Source organism: Struthio camelus, chromosome 7, assembly GCF_040807025.1.
Source record: "Struthio camelus isolate bStrCam1 chromosome 7, bStrCam1.hap1, whole genome shotgun sequence".
Classification (NCBI taxonomy): Eukaryota; Metazoa; Chordata; class Aves; order Struthioniformes; family Struthionidae; genus Struthio; species Struthio camelus.
Window position 1 is genome coordinate 24,287,163 of NC_090948.1, and position 19,153 is coordinate 24,306,315.

The 19,153-nt window shown below is 42.9% G+C and overlaps 1 protein-coding gene across 27 annotated transcripts in view; it reads right to left on the minus strand.

The window, feature by feature from the left end:
* Positions 1-19,153, minus strand: part of SORBS1 (sorbin and SH3 domain containing 1) — a 184,517-nt gene that overhangs the window by 60,461 nt on the left and 104,903 nt on the right. For 7 of the 27 annotated variants that reach the window (XM_068950356.1, XM_068950360.1, XM_068950354.1 and 4 more), the window contains 5 exons: positions 16,304-16,359; positions 14,563-14,634; positions 8,124-8,243; positions 6,505-6,531; positions 6,234-6,349 (listed from right to left, as the gene is read on the minus strand). In XM_068950356.1, the coding sequence (XP_068806457.1) occupies positions 6,234-6,349; positions 6,505-6,531; positions 8,124-8,243; positions 14,563-14,634; positions 16,304-16,313 (345 nt within the window). In that variant the 5' untranslated portion in view covers positions 16,314-16,359. Of the gene's footprint in view, positions 1-2,104; positions 2,477-3,040; positions 3,854-6,233; positions 6,350-6,504; positions 6,532-8,123; positions 8,244-12,194; positions 12,291-14,562; positions 14,635-16,303; positions 16,360-19,153 lie in introns of all 27 variants that reach the window. The other 20 variants (XM_068950348.1, XM_068950350.1, XM_068950347.1 and 17 more) reach the window with 8 other exon arrangements.

The window sequence follows — 19,153 nt, forward strand, 5'->3', positions numbered from 1 at the left end:
AAGCATCTGGTTCTGTTATTTATTTATTTTTAACTCACCTCTGGTATCCTCACAGCTCTGTGCTACAGGAATAAAGGCTGGGTCAGCAGGGAGACTTTAAAAACTATTTGAAAACCCTCAGGCCAGGAATATCATGGGTTTTTTTTTCTTTTTTTGGTAGGAAGGGGAAAAGATAAGGAAAGGACAATAGCCTAAGACTGCATGTGCCTATTTAGGGCGAGATATTTCAAAGCTTCTAAGAGATTTGGACACACGATTATCATCAAATTTAATAGGGAATAAGCACCCAAATAGTGTGAGTGTGAAATAATAGTGTACCAGATTTTTGCGCTCCTGTTACTCCACTATCAGACTGAAATGCTACAGGCCACTGATCTGTGAAATAGCTCTAGAGCTGAGCATTCAGGGCAATTTTCATCACTCAAGAAAAAAAGGAATACACACAGAATATTGCTCCAGAAGAGCCCCTGTTCCTGACTTTTCTTGCCAAGTGCAATCCAGTACCCTTCGCATCCATCAGTATCAGTGCAAAGGACTTACAGTATCAGGAACTCATATTCCCCAGAGAAAGGGCTGGTACCAGAACTCAGAGAGAAATCACGGTCAGAATTGGCCATCATCAGAACAAGCATCTACAGTCACTCCAGTCCAGAGGGGAAGTAAGGAAGAACAATCCTGTTCTGCTGGATAGAGATGACCTTGCTCCAAGGGGCATCTAATCAGGCTATAGATGTTTCATGATGAAATAACAGGTTCTAATCAACAGTCTTCAGAAATAGAAATCTCTAAGATTTCTATCTTAGATAAGAGATGCAACCAGCCCCACTTTGCTAGCTGTGGTAAAATTTCAAAAAATGGCACTTGAGAAAAGGAGAGGGAGTTAAGAAAAGTTAGGAGAGTTGGATTTGAGCTTCATTCAATGAACAGCACACAGAGAACTCACCAAAGAAGAGGGGTGTCAGATCAGGACATGCTCAGCAGTCCTGGCTAAGTTACTAAAGTGGGTAAACAGATACCTATTTAGATGATTGTGGAAAATAGTTCTGTGGCCAAATGCCTTAAGTGAGCATGCCCTTAAAATAATACTTTAAAACTCTCATCTCACCAAAACCAGGTACAACAAAATTTCCACTGGTCCTCCATGATTTGGACACCTGCTGAATTTTTATGGACTCTGGAGCTCATCTCCAAAAAAAAAACAAAAAACAAAACTTCAGCTGTTCTCAGCAGTAAAAATCCCACTGATTTCAACAGGAGCAGAAAGAGGCCAACATTGAGAACTACTGAAAATTTCATGCTTAGTTCTTTCTTTCTTTCTTTCTTTTTTTTTTTCCATCTGTCTGTTGCTAGACCCCTGTAGGGTCAAAGGACAAGGAAGGTATGATCAAGAGCAAAGGGTGATTTTGCAGAACTTCTAATCCTGCCATTACAAGCAATCAAGTAAAAGAGCTGGTGGCTGTAGAAACTTCTGTTACAAGGAGGGCCAAGTAATGTTTCCTTTCTCTGCATCTTTAACTCAAAGCTAACTTCCCTCCTTGCCCCCCAGGCCTTTTTTTTAAAAGGGTGATGAGCTTAAAGAGAACAGAAACCTAATCCAGGACGAACACAGTGAAATCCAGGTTAAAATTGTTGCAGTTCTTTCTGAAAATTTTGAATTCAGTCAGAGCCAGGCAATTCCAAACTGAAGGGACACTCTCCCCCCAATCTACCCCATGGTGTCTCCACACTTGCAGGAGTCTCCAGTCAGTAACCGGTATTCCTCCTTGTAGGTCATTGGGTATTAGCAGCAATCTTACACTGATTTCAGCAGGCATTTGCATAGAGACCTTAGGTCTTGCGGCTCCAAGTGGAACAGAAAGCCAGCCCTAACCTTGAAGGGAGACTGCCGAATGTTGTGAGAGAAGTCGACAGAAAGTCCCAAGCTGCATAAGGCAGGCAACTCGCATGCACTAGTACAGGACGTAAACAAGGTTTCAGTTGTCATGCTGCTGGCAGGGAGTAAGTCAGCACACCTCTCTCAAGTTTAGTATGCCAAAGAGAAAGTCATTTTAATCTGGGAACACAGATTTAGGAAAAGGGTGAGGAGGGTACTTGGCAAGCTTACTGTATGTGAGATGACTCCAGTGATTTCAGGCTTCAAGCCCCTGTGCAAAGCCCCCCTAACTGGAGGGACAAGTGAAGGTGGTGATGAGAAGGATGGCAGTTTCGGGTAAACAGGGGGTAATGTGCCAGATGCGGAGGGTGCTTGGTTATGGTGGGGACCCCTCTGGAGGTGTGGGGGAATGAAATCATCTAGAGTCGGAAAAGTCAAGGGTGAGCCAGGAGAAACAGTCTCAGGGAATACGGAGCCTTGCCCGAAAGGAACCAGAGGCGGTGGTGGAGTGCTGGAGCTGCCTTCTTGCTGTCTGTCTGGGTTAACCTGGAGGAGAGGGACTACTATAACCCCAGGCTGAGCTGTGGTGCTGGCAGTGGCATCCTGTAGGAAACAAGGTGTTGTTATGCAATGGGGGAGATTGGTACTTTAGACTAATGCAGCCATATAGTGACATGCAAGGATGCACCCAAAATAGTATGTAGCCCCAACAGATTTTTTTCCCCCCTCAGGGAGATATATTTCTTCAGCCTTGCAGCCCTGGCCTCTGTAAACATGCAGGGTATTTCACAAAGCCTTTCTTCCCCTCACTACCGCCCCTCTTATCATTTGCAACGAGGCTAAGTCAAATCACAGAACAGGTCTCCTTCATTCCCCCATCACTTGAGAAGCAGTAACCATCACATCACAGTTTGCTTCTTTTACTACCTACTTACCCAGCCCAACCCAACTCCCTGCAAACACACACGCGCGCGCAAACACACATATCAATGTTGGGGGGACATGGGGTGTTAAGTATTATTGCATAGAAGACCATAAGATTCAGGTGGAACAACAGATGCTCAGAAATTAGGAAACAGGAGGATAAAGCATTAAGAAAAGACTGTAATAAATTAGAGAACTGTTTATATAGCTGAAAGAAAACAAGGTTACGGAGAAAACATGTACCATGCTGCGTCCCATTGCCTTGTACGGCGGCTGCCGCTGCTGAGTAAGGTAAGGCTCTTTTCTCATCCTGTCCTCTCTGGCAGCCGTGCTCTGGGGCTCTACCACTTTGTCCCTCAAAGCTTGCGAAGGTGACGACTGAGTCCAGGAGGGATGGCCCGCACCATAACTAAGTGCGTCTTTACTGAGGACAATGTGAAAATACGGCCTGGGAGGAATAGGAGGAGGAGGAGGAGGAGGAGGAAGAGATTTTCCAGTATCTGTTACAGAGGAAACAATGTTGGTGGCTGGTGCTTGAGTGAGCTCAGCGCCCAAACTGGTGCTGGCTGCTGGGTCATGTGCGGTGCCAGTGGAATTTTCAGATGCGGCTGAGCAAGTGCTGTTAGATAAACAAGCTACATATAGTCTGCTGACCTTTTTATCCGCTTTCGTCTCATGACTGGAATTCATTCCAGCCTTACTACTGGGATCTGCCCTAGCAGGCTGGTGTTGTATGGACGATGCATCTGACAATACAGAGCAACTTCCCAAGAGTGGCTGCCCAGCATGCACGTTGTCTTTGGGGCTCGAATAGGGAGGCTGCCCTGCTTGCAAGCCTTGCTTCCCACTGGAGACTGCCCCATAGGGGGTAGGTGACGAGAAATAACACCGTGCACTGGCATTTGGTGATGCACGCTGCGTATAAGGCTTTGGTAAATTCAGGTACACGCAGTCCATGATGGGCACTGGCAACAGGTTGGACACTTTACTGTCAGTGCGAGGACGCCATGCAAAGCTCTCCTCTTTGGGGAGAGGAGGACGGGGAGGAGCAAGGGCCTGCCCAGGCAGAGTCAAGAAGAAGAGGGGGGAGAGGTAGCAGCACCAAATGAAAGGAAAAAGGGGAAAAAAATAAACAAATTGAAAGAATGATTTTGGTCATTAGACTTGGGTTAAGCAGGTTTTAATACAGCAAGAACAAAAAGCAAATACAGTATCTGGAAGGCCAGCGCAGACTCGCTCACATCCATGATCTCACACATTCTCTCCTTCTCAGCACTGCTTCCTGCAGCATGCAAACTCTACCCAGCTCAAGTCCCTGCCCACACATTTCTCTCAGGGCTAACTTTCAGCTAAGCATTGTGTAGACAGGCCTGTACAGCGAGATTCACCATTCCCCCTGGAAAGCCCAAGTAAAGATTTAACATCCCAGTTAATAAACCCAGACTCATGACTGTGTAACCCAACACATCCCAGCACTGGGGACATTTGAACCACAAAGTCAAATTCAGGGCTCTAGACCATCTCTGCCATACTGCTGAAAAATGGATGTTATGAAGTTGTGTCCCTGCTAACAAAAGCAGAGGTCACATGAATACTATAGTTCGTCACATTAGGCTAAATAAAAAGTCAGCATTTGTTCCTAGGAAAAGCTGGCACTCAAATTCTCTTTAGGATTGTTCAGTCCTAAATACGCTTTAAGCAAAACCAGAAGAATTAAAGTTTCTTAAGGGACCGAACTGATAAGAATTTGCCTCCCGAGTCAAGATTGCTGACAGTGAAATCCTGCTTCTAGCAAAGAAAAAAAAATGCTTTGCCGTTTTCAGTGCTTTGCAACATACAGGTTGCTACTCCAGAACTGCTTGCTGATTGCCACTCTGATTCCTATTACAGTGAATTTTTGCTGAGAGCCAAATTGTTCTGAGGTAAAATAAATAACTTAGCAATAGGGAGGTTTCATTTTATTTATTGCTTGGTTGCTAGCAGCTAAAAATAATGAACTGCTGGAAGGAGGAGAACTAAAACACGAGCCTAGTGAACAGTAGCTCCCTGCATTCTTGCAAATTAACCCTTTGAAGACTATGAAAGTGGGTTTTATACACACCCCACTGCCACATCTTTATGTGCAAGAGCTGGCTAAACCACTGCTAAAACTGCCGAAAACAGAGAACAAGGAGGCCTTAACAGTTTACAACATTCAAAAGTCTGAATCGATACCTCCTTTAAAATTCATCCATGCATGACAGCTTTAGGCCTGCACCTATTCGTGTTACATGGATATAGATCTAGGATAGCTTCATAAAAAGCACAGCTGCCATCCTGAGATCTGCTGTCCTCAAGATGCACCTCTTTCCCCCACTTCCCAGATGCATAAGGAATAGAGAAGTGGGTTGGTAAGTGTTCCTTTTGGAGGACTTCTGGTTCTGGAAGAGACTCATCCCTTTCTGTTCCTTAATCCTTAACCAAAGGATTAAGTCTGGAGACTTCAGAGTGCCACAACATTTCCCGGAGTTAGGCTAGGTTTCACTTTAGCATTATATAGCATCATTGGGAAACATTAATTCACTATGATTGCTGTTTTCTATTTGCGCCATTGCAGCTTAGTTTGAACAATTATCCTTGAAAATCCTGTAAGAAAATTATGTGCAACAGTACTTTCTCTGTTCATCGACATGACCAAAAAGTGACTAAAGGACAGCTGTGCACCTCTGCTGCTTTCCCATGCCTTCATCCAAGTTTTGCCCTCTTCTGCCCCCACGTACAGTTTCAGGCATGGTGCCTACTCTTTGGCATTGCTAGGGGTTCCCGAGGATGGAAGCAGCCACCCTGACCAGGGACAAGGCTTTAAAGGGGCTCTGCTTCACACAAGAAAGCAGTTTCTAAAGAAGGGTTTCCTTACCTGCTTTCAGGCTGCTCATCTGCAGACCAAACACCCACAGGAAAAAGGACGAAGCTACGCTTCTCTTAATAGATCAGCTTTAACAATTTACCTTAGGGTACGAATAACATTTCCCTTGATGGCCTTAAAAGCCTTTTATCAGTTCTAGTGTTAAAAAAGAAAGGCATTTCCCCAATATCTTGTTTTTAATGTGGTTGTGTGTAACTCTGCTTTCAGAGTTTTCTTGCAGCAACCTCAAGGAAACAGTCCAAACACAAAAGAGAAACAGTAATAGACGGCTACTTCACTGTTTCCTTGCAAACAAACAGCACTGTCCTCCTCCTTTGTCCGCTGAGGAAAGACTGTAGTGTGCCTGAACACACTATCATCACACCACTCTGCTGACATCAGCGCTACCCTCATTTTACAGGTAGGAATAGCTGAGGCACAGCAACTTACCCAAGTCTGCAGCAAAGGCTGGAGTTTGATCCAGGACCCATACCACGAATCCAGTGCTTGCACCCAGATCATCACCCTCAGAGTCGCAGAAGAAAGGCTTACCTGTGGCTTGCTGTCTGAGGAAAGGTTTGGACGCACACTCCTATAACCCTTGGCAGCCAGAGAAGATGGTTGCGCATCCCCATTGGCATCAGTGTTAGATGACAACCTCCAATCATCTACAGCGGAAGGAAAATCTCAAATCACAGAGGATTCCCTCTAGCTGCTGAAGAAGTCAAAAGGAGGGGACTTTTTTTTTTTTTTTGTGCCAGGCAACAAGACATACTTCCAAGAAAGCAACAGAAGCAACAATATAAACAGCCAATGTTTGTACCTGTTTCTGGGTTCTCTGGCTCCAGACCTAAGCATTTCACAGAAAGCAGGGATGGAAGAAGTGGATGGAGGGTAGGCATAAAGGAAAAGAAAGGGGAAAAAATAAACTGTCACATTTACAGAAAACATGTACCAATTGAAGTTAAGAGTCAATCTACTTCATTTCACATAAAATTCTTTCTGACAGGGCTGCCTAATTACCATAGAGACCAGCCCTAAATATGATGCCCTCCCTGTTTCTGACCTTTGTAAACACAAGGCAATTCATTCAGAGCAATGAAGAAACAATTGTTCATTGACATTCTTATTTCAGAGGCAAAAAGGCAGCCCAGCTAGCTACTTTCTAAAGCTGCAGCTTGAAGTCCACACACTGCAAATTACTGGAAATGCAGGCTCCCATATTCAGCAACAACGTAGGCTGCAAAGACATACCTCTCCTTATCAACATTGCTATGTATGATTAATGTGGGTGGAGGACTGCCAGCAAATAGTTCAGGTTTTACAAACTAAGTGTGTGTGTGTGTGTGTGTGTATGCACGTGTGTAAGGGGGAAGGGGGGGAGTAAAAAAAATATGATGTCACTTTACAACCCAGCCCGTGCAGCTGCATGCTTTGAGACAAGTTGGTCTCATCGCCTATTTATCTGCCTCCTACTGGGCTCCTCCCCATCACCCCTCCCCATGCTGGTCACTTTGCTGTTCAAGTTATATGCAAACAGCTCTTCCAGCTCCAAAGTGCATTTCATAAAGTGACTGAGAGAGTAAGCAAAGGAAGTATTAATGAGCTCATTTCCATAGTAATGGGCTCATTGCCATTCAGGCTGCTGGAAATTTATGAAGCCATCAACAGAGAGGAGAGAGGCTATGGGGGGGCAGGAATGAAGAAACAATGGCAAGCATGAAAAGAGGGAAGGTCATGGATGGAGAAGAAGGGGAGGAGAAGAGAGAGGCAGAAAGCAGCACACTGGGGCTGGAATTATTGGAATCACCCTTCCTATAACAATAAATCCTGCAACTATGCATGCTCTGCTTTCAGGAGCAAGTTTGACCCCCTTCCCCCTTAATAGCATCTTGCCTTTGGGAGTTCATCCTCTCTGCCAGAGCCATGACACTGGCCAGGTTTGTTATGCTTTGCCTGTCTCCTACAATTAAGTAATTATACATCTGCTATTGAAAGACGGTAGAGCTCTGTGGCAACGTTGTCCGTCTGGGACACCATCCCTGCTCCCTTGACAACTGCAAGTGAATGCCGCTGCGGCAGCAATGCCACCCGGCCTCTTTCTGTTCCACCTCACGCCTGGGATAAAAGGAGGCAACACAGGCCTGCCGGGGGGGGGGGGGGGGGGGGGAAGAGTTCATAGTTTTAGGTGCCCTTTACAGGAACAGGGAGCTGTAAACAAACTTACCCCATGAGTAAGCAGTTATGAAACCCGTATTAGCAGAGAACAGGACTCTGTCTCCCTCCACTGGTCTCATCCTTGCAAGAAGTTTATGACTCTACTATGGGACTCAGGGCTTTAGATTTTAGTCAAAAAAAGATCATGCCAAGATCCTGGACTGACCTCACACGAAATTACCGCAAGTTACATATCCCAGTTAACCTTTTACCCATGACACTTACTTTCAGGTTGCTCAACATCCTGAGGACATGGCGAAGAGATATTCTGATTTTCTTCATAGGCTGGAGATGCCCGGAGGGTCACAGCTCCTTTTCCGCTACAGACTTTGCTGGGATCCATTTCTACAGGAAGTGTACACCCACAAAGGCAACACATTGAAACAGATGATATAACGCTATTAGGTGCCCTCAGGGCTCTATGGAGTAATTTTAGCATGGCGGCCTCTGGGTGAATCAATCTAGTAATGTTTATGTAGATGAAGATTAGCTGTGGATTCGAAGCATTGAGAAATCAAAGCAGTTTTGTATTCAGGTAACTGAGGAATGTAGAAATAAGTTCTGAGTCAGTGCAGCAGAGTTAAGAAAGCAAGAAAAAAAGATGACTGTTTGAACCAAATTTCACGAGTCCATTTGCTTTATTAGGTCTGCTTTCCATGGAGATAGCGTACTCGCAAAGTTTTCTACCATTATACCTGTGGCTCTGCTAAAGGGATGTCCCAGTGGTACAAAGCAACACAATTTGTGTGCTGGGCCTTAGAAATGCCTTTTGTGCAGGACTGAAAGAGAAAGAATGTCTTAGGACTACTGGAGGACAAAAATCTCGTAACTATGCTAAATATAATCTAAAGATAAGGCAAGGCACTGCAAGTCACTTTCTCACCATCTCCCCGTTTCATGGCTGCATTTAATCCTCTAACACAGAGACTCTCTCAAAAACTAGAAAGAGATTTAACATATACCTGTTCAAATCACCTTGTGAGCCAAACACCAGATCATGTCAGCTTCCTTGGTGAGGTCTGATTCAACACAGCTTCTTTGCAGGCTTACCCTTGAGCATTTCAGTCCACGCATTTGGGCTTTTTCTCATGCCATCCCATTAAATAATAACAAATCAGGGCTTCAAAGCTGTCTCCCTCCCCTTATTAAAAAACATCCTGGAGAGTTGTTTCCTCTGAGATATCTATTGAAACAGTAAGCTTAAAGAGTCTCTCACTTATCCAATCCTCTGAGATATCTATTGAAACAGTAAGCTTAAAGAGTCTCTCACTTATCCAAGCTACTTCCCCTGGAGAACACACCACTTCCCTTCTCGTGCACTATCTTGTTACTGACCCTGCAACGACCATCAACTTTTTCACTTTGACCTACCTAAAATCAGCTTCCAGTCCTACCAATGCACAAGGAGCCTGAAGGGGTTCTGGGCAGGTGCTGTGTTGCACAAATGACAACACAAGACAATCTTTATCTTTACAGGGTGAGTGTCATGCTATCTACGCACTGAGAAGGATGCAGTTTCTCTCCAGGAACTGTTATTGTAATGAAAGTTATGCCTGCAGAGTAGAGGGAGAGGGCAAAGGCTGCTGCTTATTGCCCCGATAACAGCCCGTATTCGTGCAGATCAGTATCTCCTGGCTAATTTCAATAAGACAACGCCCAACTGAATCCACAGCAGTACAGTACCTACAGACCACAACACCACCTTAGCCGAGGCTCCGAAACACTGCCACAAAATAAAGAACTATCACCAGAATCAGATGGACAATAGCAACAATAGCAACTCAATGAATGTCAAACATCTGGTTCACAGTGGAAGTCCTGTGTGCTGGAATCACCTGTGTTCCAAGCTTTTGCACGAGCTTCCAGCGCTTTGGGGCTTTCTCAAAAAGGATAGTTTCAGGTAGCAAATCCATACTCGGAACTGGAGGAAGGACAGAATGAGTAGGGAATTAGAGGAGACTTTCAGGTCCTACGTTTCATCCTCTAGTTAATTTGCAGTCCTGAGGTGGCCACTACCTATGAAGGGAAAGGCTATATGCACACCAACAGTCAAACGGTGCTTAATCCTGTTTTCAGGTTTTAAATGTGCCAAATATGCACTCACACAACACAACAGGTCATGCCTCATGGTCACCCACGTGGCTGGTAGCATAGATGTTGATTTCTGAGTGATTTTCACATGATCTGAGCAGGATCGGGAGATGTGTTTGCCCAGTTCTGGCTATCATTCATATCCACATCGTACAACATGCAGCATCAGGACTCTACCAAGCCCTGTTCAAAACAGGGGGGCAGGGTTTAAACTCTAAAACTCCAGTTTTAAGAGAGCTGCAACTCTCTAAGGTGTAGACACACTGGTGGGAGTCACCTGGCCCAGTTTAGACACACACAGGGTAGCTGTTCCTCTGAGCTCCTCTCCCAGGCACTGGGGAGAAACAAAAACACCTCGAGCTCAAGGTAAACACCTTTGTCACATTGGAGGAGAAAGGCCCTGGAATTGCCTGTTTCTCTTCCTGGACTGTAAGAGTCTAAATGTCTAGTTTAGCAGTATTTACTGAAGAAATCTTAACACGTAATCCTAGCTGTTGGGGTGCAAAGAGAGGATAAAGCTGTCCATAGCCCCCAGATCTTATTAACAACCTTAAAGCTCGAGAAAGACATATCAGCATCTTCCTGAACCATGGCTCCAGTGGCTGGGGATGCCCTCTTTGCTATACAGTCTATTCTTGCCATAGGCCTAGCAAAGCAGGCAAAAGCAGAAAATATCCCAGAAGAGTGCCTTCCTCTAACTCCCTCCTCACCAAATGCTTCAGTCAGTTCCTTTCCTATTCTCCCCCTCTCCCCCTCCTTTCTAGTCAACATTTTGTTCCTTGGTCATTAAGTTGTTGAGTAAGTGAAAAGGTTTTTCTTGATCATTTTGGCAAAAATAAACATTCTCACAGCAGAGTGTGAGAATGCAGTCTGAGGGGATAAGGCCCAGAAATAACAGAAAAGGCTGAAGAGGCTTTAAATGTCCTATTTTCCTGGTTGACAGGCAGGCGTCACAGAGTGCACATCTTGGACTGCACTCTAACACATCTTGCTTCTGTATTAAGGATACATAAACCATAAGGAGGGGAAAACAGTCAGCTTCTGGGCCACGTTCCTCTCTTCCCTTTGTCTGCTCCTTTTGAATGTTAAGTTTCTGGGGGCAGGAACTCGGATCATACCAGAAAGTGCACAAGAAGCGTTTTCCACTGCAGAATGATATCCTGACAAAATGCAAACACACTGAAGAAACAAATCTACTTCACGGCCACTTCATGGAAATTCTCATGGGAAACTATCAAAGCATTTAATTTTGTTAAGATTCAGACGTTTTAATTTTACTTGATATTTTTATCTCTGTACAACACATTACAAATGTATACAAAAGTCAAAACAATGAGAATCAGAAAAATATGTTCTGAACTCAACAAAATTAGAATGCTTTAAAAGGCATGAAAATGAAATATCATCAGAATATTTCATTTTAGGAGAGGAAGACAAATACTTAAGATTTTGAATTTCCTCACAATTTAGATGAAAAGGAAAACAAAAATCTGAATCTCCCAGTATAGAAATTCAGCAGATGGTAACAAACATGATATTACCATCGTACTAGTGCAATGGCACACACATGTAACAGAGACCAGAAGAGACAGGCAGTATCAGCTAGACTAGTCTGACTGTCCAAATTCAGCTAAGTACAAAAATAATTTGGTACTTTTAGCTAACAAAAAAAAAAAAAGGTGTTTGGGGAAGAGGTGACAGAGAGCCTTTTGCTTTTATTTATCCATATGAAAGTTCTGTGAAGTCGGTGTACGTACAGAAAAACAAAACCATCTCACAGATGCTGAACTACACTTGAACATGTGAAATGAAATCTCTGATGTCTATTTACTTTCATAAAGATCAAAGATATACAGGAAATATTTTCTTTGGTTCATCAGGAGTTTGGTTCAAAATGAGACTGCAATAACAATATCATTCATAACCAAGCATTAGTGGAAGTGTTTACAATGATCCCAGACTCAGGTAAACTCAATTATGTCTGCAGAGGAGCAGCGTAATTGAGAGCAGCATGTTGTGTCGTCATGAGCTAACTTTAATACCTACTGATGAAATCTACAGCTATGGAAGCAGTGAAAAGAGGATGAAGCTAAAAACTAGCTGAAGCAAGTGGGTGAAGCAGAGAGAGAGACAGAGAGACAGAGAGAGACAGAGAGAGAGAATGTGATGGCCAACTAATGCATATGGCGGCAGAGAAGAAGATACCTGTAGGCAGCACTAGGTGAGGAGAACTTTTCACTTTCTTCACAGGGATTATTTTAACGGCAGAAATAGAGCGTGTACATAAAGGGACGTCAACAGCTGCAAACACAAAAGTGTAAATGGCACATCCAAAAAGGAAGAACAGAGTTTGGGAAGCATGCCACAAAGTCTTCTAATGTACTTGGAGACACAATAGCAGGAAATTTCAGATACAAAAGCAGTCCAAAGAGCAGTGATGCAATCGTTAAAAATATCCCCCCGTTCACCCTAATTCAGGACGTGCCTGTTTTATGCAGCATACAGAACTGCTTACTGAATTGCCTAACTGCTGTGCTGCAGGGGAAAAGAATCTGGAAGCATTAGTTTTTAGAGCCATCAATAAAGTTTAGTGCGATCATTTAGCTGAGATACACTACACGCAAAAATAAAAATGTTAAGTCAACATTAAAACGGCTCGGTTAAAAGAAGGTAAAATACAAAAACAGGGGTGAAAGGTTCAGAGAGGAACATTACACCAGCCACGCTATATGAATTCTAGATTTTACAGTGCATATTTTATAAGATCAGCAATAGAAAGTAGAGAAACATGAGAAAATCTGGAAAACAGGCCCATACCACAGGGCAATATCAAAATATCTAGTTTAGAAAAATCAATTCATTTAAATAGTAAATCAAAGAGATTTCTATTGGACTCCACATCAGCTAGTATACTAATTATACCAGATACATTACTATCAGACACAGAATGGGTTTTTTTGTTTTTTTTTTTTTTTGGAGAAAACTATATAGCACTGTGCAAAACTCTAGCAAGTTACAAAAACTCTCCAAAACTCCTGATAGATACTTCCTCTCTCACTATACTGCAGCTAATGTGAAAGTCTATCGTTAAAAAAAAAAAAAAAAAAAAAAAAGAGAGAGAGAGAGAGGGGCAAAATTACTTATAGGTGAAGCTCAACAGGATTAGCTAAGATAAACACCTTGTAAATCATAGCTCCATAAAAATAACTTGAGTTTTGTTGTTGATTTCCACGGAGCCAGGGTCTTCTCCTTTAAAACCTATTTGTTTTCTGCACATACTAACTAGAAAATGCTAGCTGTCTCCTCAAGTTCCATTCCCTCTCCTTCTGGCCTGCAAAACAAGGGTTAAGAGGAACTACTCCTCTTCATGCCCCCAATGCTGAGCACTAGGTGTAAGCATCTAACCTCCTGCTTTCAGGACAGCCTTTGGAGAGGGATAGAAGCTCTTCCAGAGCTTAACTGAGAGCATCCGACTGGCCCTCCTACAGGACCCAAGACAGACAGGCTGGCTACCTCTGCCAGCTTGAGTGAGGCACTGACATCCAGGTGCAGCGTACACCTGCCCCAGTGGTGCGTACACCTCTCTTGTGCCAGTTCTTTCTGGTCCTAGGCAAAAGTGGAAAGTGCAGACTTCACTTACCTGGAAAAGGGCTCTCAAGTAAGAGGATGGGGAAAGAGCTTGACAGATTTTTTTTTTTTCCAACCTCAGACAAAACAGTTAATTTTTAATACGAGGAAATGGTTTTTAATCCATTTATATTAAACAGGAAACCAAATCAACACCTATTCTCCATACCTCTCCCTTGTCCCTGGGGACTCTGGACACACTTGAACCCAAATCCAAACAGCCAGCGGTTTAGGGAACAACCCTAATCACGTTCTGCCCTGTTAACTGACTGAATTCAGCTACCGACGATGCAGTCAAAATCCTAAGCGCTATAAAAAGTCATCAAAGGAAAAGAAAGGAAATGAACCCAGCAAAAAAACCCACTCATATAAGCTCACACTTTCACCCTGCCAAAACATACATTATCACTGTGCAATACTGGATACTATAAAGCACACTCCAAACCCACTAAGGTTAACATAAAGACTGTTTTGTTTAGATGAGTTTGGGTTTTAAATCATTGCTGCTTAGGACAGATTTCTTTATTACTTAAATGGTACTTCCTACTCTCTAATCCTGGGCCCAAACCTTCACCTCCCACTGAGGTTAACAGGATTCACACACAGCCACCCACAAATCCATGCTGTCTGAATGCGCTAAGCTACCGAGGCACAGGTGCTTTCAATCACCACAAGTGGTACACAACCTTCTTCAAAACAGCACTCAAAAACACACTAACAGGCAAAGTTGGCCTGCCACGTTTTGCTGCTTAAGGGATAAAGAATATTTGTTCAACTCAACACTGCTGCTGCTGGCATGGTGCAACACAATGCTTTCCTTGTATCAGTACCCAAGCAAACTAAATTTGGAAACCCCCGTTGTAGTGAATGTCAGGGGAAATAAGCCACATCACTCAGCTGACATGCAGGGGGAGCTGCAGAGACGTCTCTGAAGCTCTTAACCCACCTTTTTCTTGTCCATTGCTGTTTGAGATTAGCCCATTGACAACGGTTTTTGCAACACCAATTTCTTCGTGTTCTGAAAGACAAATGAAAAAGCAGATTACCTCTAGGTTAAAACATTTGCAACTGAATTTAATCTCTAACTATGAGAGGATGTCATAGATCAGCAATATATGATTCGGGAACTAGAAAATATTCCTATTTTAGGAGATGTTGCTTGGAGACACAAGCCTTCTCCCTTGGATGACACCTGTTCCTCCTCTCCCTTTGCCTATCTGGAGTGCAGTCTCATGTAAACAGGAACTGTCTCCATATGCACACGCAGCATCCATGGGGCCTCCCTACTCTAGCACAGACAAAGTAACTGGTCTTCACAGCTGTATCAGCCAGATGCCCACGTACAAGCCCCTCCTAGATAAGGAAGTTGGCCCTGTGCTGCCTGATTTTCCAGCAGTGTGCTGCTGTGTTACGGCACTCAGGGCTGCCATGCAATTTCCCAGTACCTACTGACCTTGGGACTCAAGGGGAGCAAACAGAATATCTTTCGCTATAGCTAACTGGCATGCTGAAGTTTTGATTCTCAAAGCTGCTGGAGTAGTTTTCTGAGCCTGCCCCTCGTCAAATTTGAGATTTGAAGGAAGCCTAACATGAAATCCAGCTTAACATGAGACCAGCATTTTGCTGCATTTAGGGTCAGTAAAGACATTCCAAAGATCTCTGGAAGAGAGAGGTTTTCAAATCTGCAGGGCTCTTAGATGACACAAAAAAAACCTCACTCCGCTGAACTTTGTGAAACACAAGGGAGTGCTGGAAAGGACCTCCAAGGCTCATCTAATCCATCTGCCTGACCCATGGAAGAAGCAAATCTACCTGTATCATTGCTGACCAACGTTTGCCTAACCAGTTCTTATGAACTTCCAGTGTCACCCCAAAACAATGTATTCCAGTGCTTCAAACTGGAACATAACGTTTAGTTTAGTAACGTTTAAGCCAAATTCCCAGGTCACATTTTTCAGACCTCTGATTACTCCCCCAGTTTTCCTCTGGACTCACTCCAACTGGTCCACATTTTTCTAATGCCAAAAACTGTACATGATGTTCCAGGTGAGACCTGATAAAGTGCTAAAATCAGTAGAAATATTACTCCACGTGTCCTACATATGACATTTCGGTATGATGTCTGCGGTTTTTTGCAACGGTATGAGAATTGTTCAATCTGATTCAGGCTGTCACTCAGACAAGCCCTGAGGTTCTCCTCTACCTAACAAGCCCCGTCTGCTGTTCCCTCATTTGTCTCTGAACAGCTGGTTTTTCCTATCCAGATGTCAGACTTGGCATTTGCCCCTACTAAAACATACCATATTCTTTCCAATCATTCCTTCAGGTAGTTAACACGATTTTGAATTCTAATCTTGCATTCCAAAATGAAAAAAGCTATAGAGTGACCTACTCCAGCTCAAGAGCTGAACTTTTTAGTCATTTTTTGAGTTTTATGGGTCAAATCTAAGCAACAAAAGATCAAGCCAGGACATCCTTCACTACGACACCATTCCACTGTTTCATCAACAGTCAGATTCCCTGAGCTTCAGGGGCATTGCCTGAGAACTGGGAAGAAGAAGAAGAAGAAGAGTCAAAAAAGAAAAAAAGGAAAAAAAAAAGAGCAATTGCATCACAGACAGACAGGAATAATTTTAACAGTAAAAAGTTAGGTCAGTGAGGGCAAGTGGAAAATAACATAGACTTACCAGAGCTCATTGTGGCTGAGGGACTTGCCTTTTTCACTTCTGGATTTTCTTTGTCTCTGTTTAAAGTAAAAGGCAGAATAGTTGCATTATGTTTCACGTCTGCCCAGACTGCAGTGGACCTGATGTTGAACATTCATCATAGAAGTCAATGTAGGAGTTACAGCATCTTTAAAAATTTTAGTTTTTCAACTCAAGTGGATTTATTTATTTACAATTTTTGTTGGTAATTAGCAAAAATTAAGTAGGATTCCTACCCAATATAGACACTAATAACAACATTTTCAGACTAACCCTCAAGATTCAATCACAAGATACAGACTTTAAAGCATTAGAGCCTATATTTGGCAAACTGTAAATCCCGCTAGTCTGTAATCTTTGAAACATGCACCATCTTTAAAAAATCTATCTCAGTGATACTAACTCTAAGCAAAAGCCCTCAACCTAGAGCACTGCCAGTTTTCAAGGCAACCTGTTGCTCAGACTAAAGTTCCTCTCTCTTTTGGAAGCTGTTACAATATAGAAGAGTGTTATCTGTAAAAACACATATTAACTTCTGCTCCAATCAATTCCAATCCTGCTTGCCTCTTTTCAAGTTAAAAAGTAAACAAAGATGAAGTTAGCATTTTCTGTTACAAAGCTTGTACTGATACGCCAATGAAAGACATCCATCCGTAACTCAAGATTTTTTTTCTTGTATCTAGCCATTGTTTCTACATAAACAAGCATTCTGTTATTCTCCTTGACCACCTTATCCTGGAGGAGAACTTCTCCTCTCCATTTCTATTAAGAGACTTTCTATATAGCAGAGAATCACCAATCACTTCTCTTGGCGCACATTCAGTAGCTTGCCTTCTCTGCGTGAGCTGCCTTCCCAAAGGGGAAAGCCCAGGCATGCAGCCTTTGCATGAGCACCTGCAAATGAATTTGCTCAAGTGGGGGATGCACAGGTTGCGAGAGAACTCGTGGATGTTGTATCCTTCCAACCAAGAGCACAGACCCAGCAACAAGAGTGCTGCCACACAGGTATATAGAGGGATAAATAATCTTACAAAGCATGCTCTGCAGCTGTTCCTTATCCATGGAGTAAAATAGCAGTGCTACTGGTATTTTAGGACTAGTCTCCTACAGGTGAGGCTTAAAATGAGAAGCTTCAGTTCTTCTGGGACCAAAGGAAGTGGAATTACCAACCCAAGACAAAAACTATCAGATTGGGACCAGAGGATAAAAAGTCAATAGTCACAATCATGAAAATGACTACAGGGGACAACTGTGGGCCTGTTTATACTCAGTGCCTGCTCCCGTCGCGACTTGATACCCACAGCAACAAACAGGTTTCAACATGACACTGCAGAGGTAGGTTTCAACAGTGAAAAATCAGCATTTCTGCAAAACAGGTCTGCCTTTGCCAGCATCTCCTGACTCTCAAAGTCCCAGATTGCATTAAAAATCCTTTCATTTTGTGTTCATTTTATTTCATTTTCATCAAAAAATAGCACCGAAGAGAGTGAGATCAAATGTAACTCCAGCCAAGATAAGACCCAATTTTTCAGTTCTGCCAGCACTCATGCTTTTAGAACTAAAAGGTCCTGGGTTAAGTGCCTCCAGAAATAAGTATTAGAATCTGTGCAACCATGCATAGACAGAGACCCTAATCTGTGAAATATGGGGAAAAGGGAGTAAAAAAAGCCCTCCTCTCCTTCCAAGTTGCAAAGAGAAATGAGAAACCAACCAAGATAGTTGGAGATATTTGTTTTCCTGTTACATGAACTGGGGGCAACAGTCATACGTTGTAAGAAGTGGAAATTGCCTTCAGGTAATGAAGTTTGTTCTCCTGCTTGAACTGTCCTCATTCTTAGCTAGCATTTGTTTCATACCAGCCAGAATATAATGAACATGTTCAACAGACACTCAAAGAGGAACGGAAAGAAAATTCAATAAGCAAATAGAGAGCAAAATAAGATACAAAACACAAGGCAAAAAAATCTGGCCTATTACCTTTTCTGGAGAAGAAACAGGAATGCCAGCTCGCACACCTGGGCAAAGGCAGAGCCTACTGCTGCTACAATCCCAGAGCGATACAGGCCCCCTTCCACAAAGGCAGTATCTGAACAATTAAACTTGAGGCCCCTTGCTGTATGCTGTTCAGATTATCTCATCTCCGTGTAGAAATACTGGCATCAAAACTTCAAGGACTCTCTGATTTCAACGTTTTCTATTTGGATTCAGGAGCTGACATTACTTACAAGGTAAGGTCAGCATTAACGAAAGAACCCACAGAAACGCACAATTTTTTGGCTTTAAAAGAACAGATTACTTTTCACAAGAAGTGATTTGGAGGTTAAAGTGATAATTAAAGAAATAAGTTTGCTAAAAGTAAATGAAGGAGGCGGACAAACTCATTAGAATTAGATCTAGAAAGTGACTTTTCCACATATCCCCAAACTTACTAGCAATTATGGAATTCAATTAAAATAACAAGCATTCAGTGTTTAACAACTGTGAAACTAATCAGTATTATTTAAGCATTCGGCTGAACTTGCACTTATTCAGGTTCCCATACAAAGGATAAATTCATAGTGCTTGGTGGATAAGAACGAGTGCAACTCTAGAGACTCCATTTAAAAGTTGATTTAGATTAGGTGAGGATCTGTGCGTAGATTTGCTGCACGCAGGTAGAAATAATTGCCTTTCAGATTCAGGAAATTATAGTGCATGTTTGAAGTTTAGAACATGCTTCAGTACTTTTTTGCAACAGGGCTACAGAGTAGCTTATTGTACCTGTCTCTCATATGTCTAACTTAAATCACATACTGCAGTCTTATTAGGCCTATCTTGTATTTTAGAAGAGGC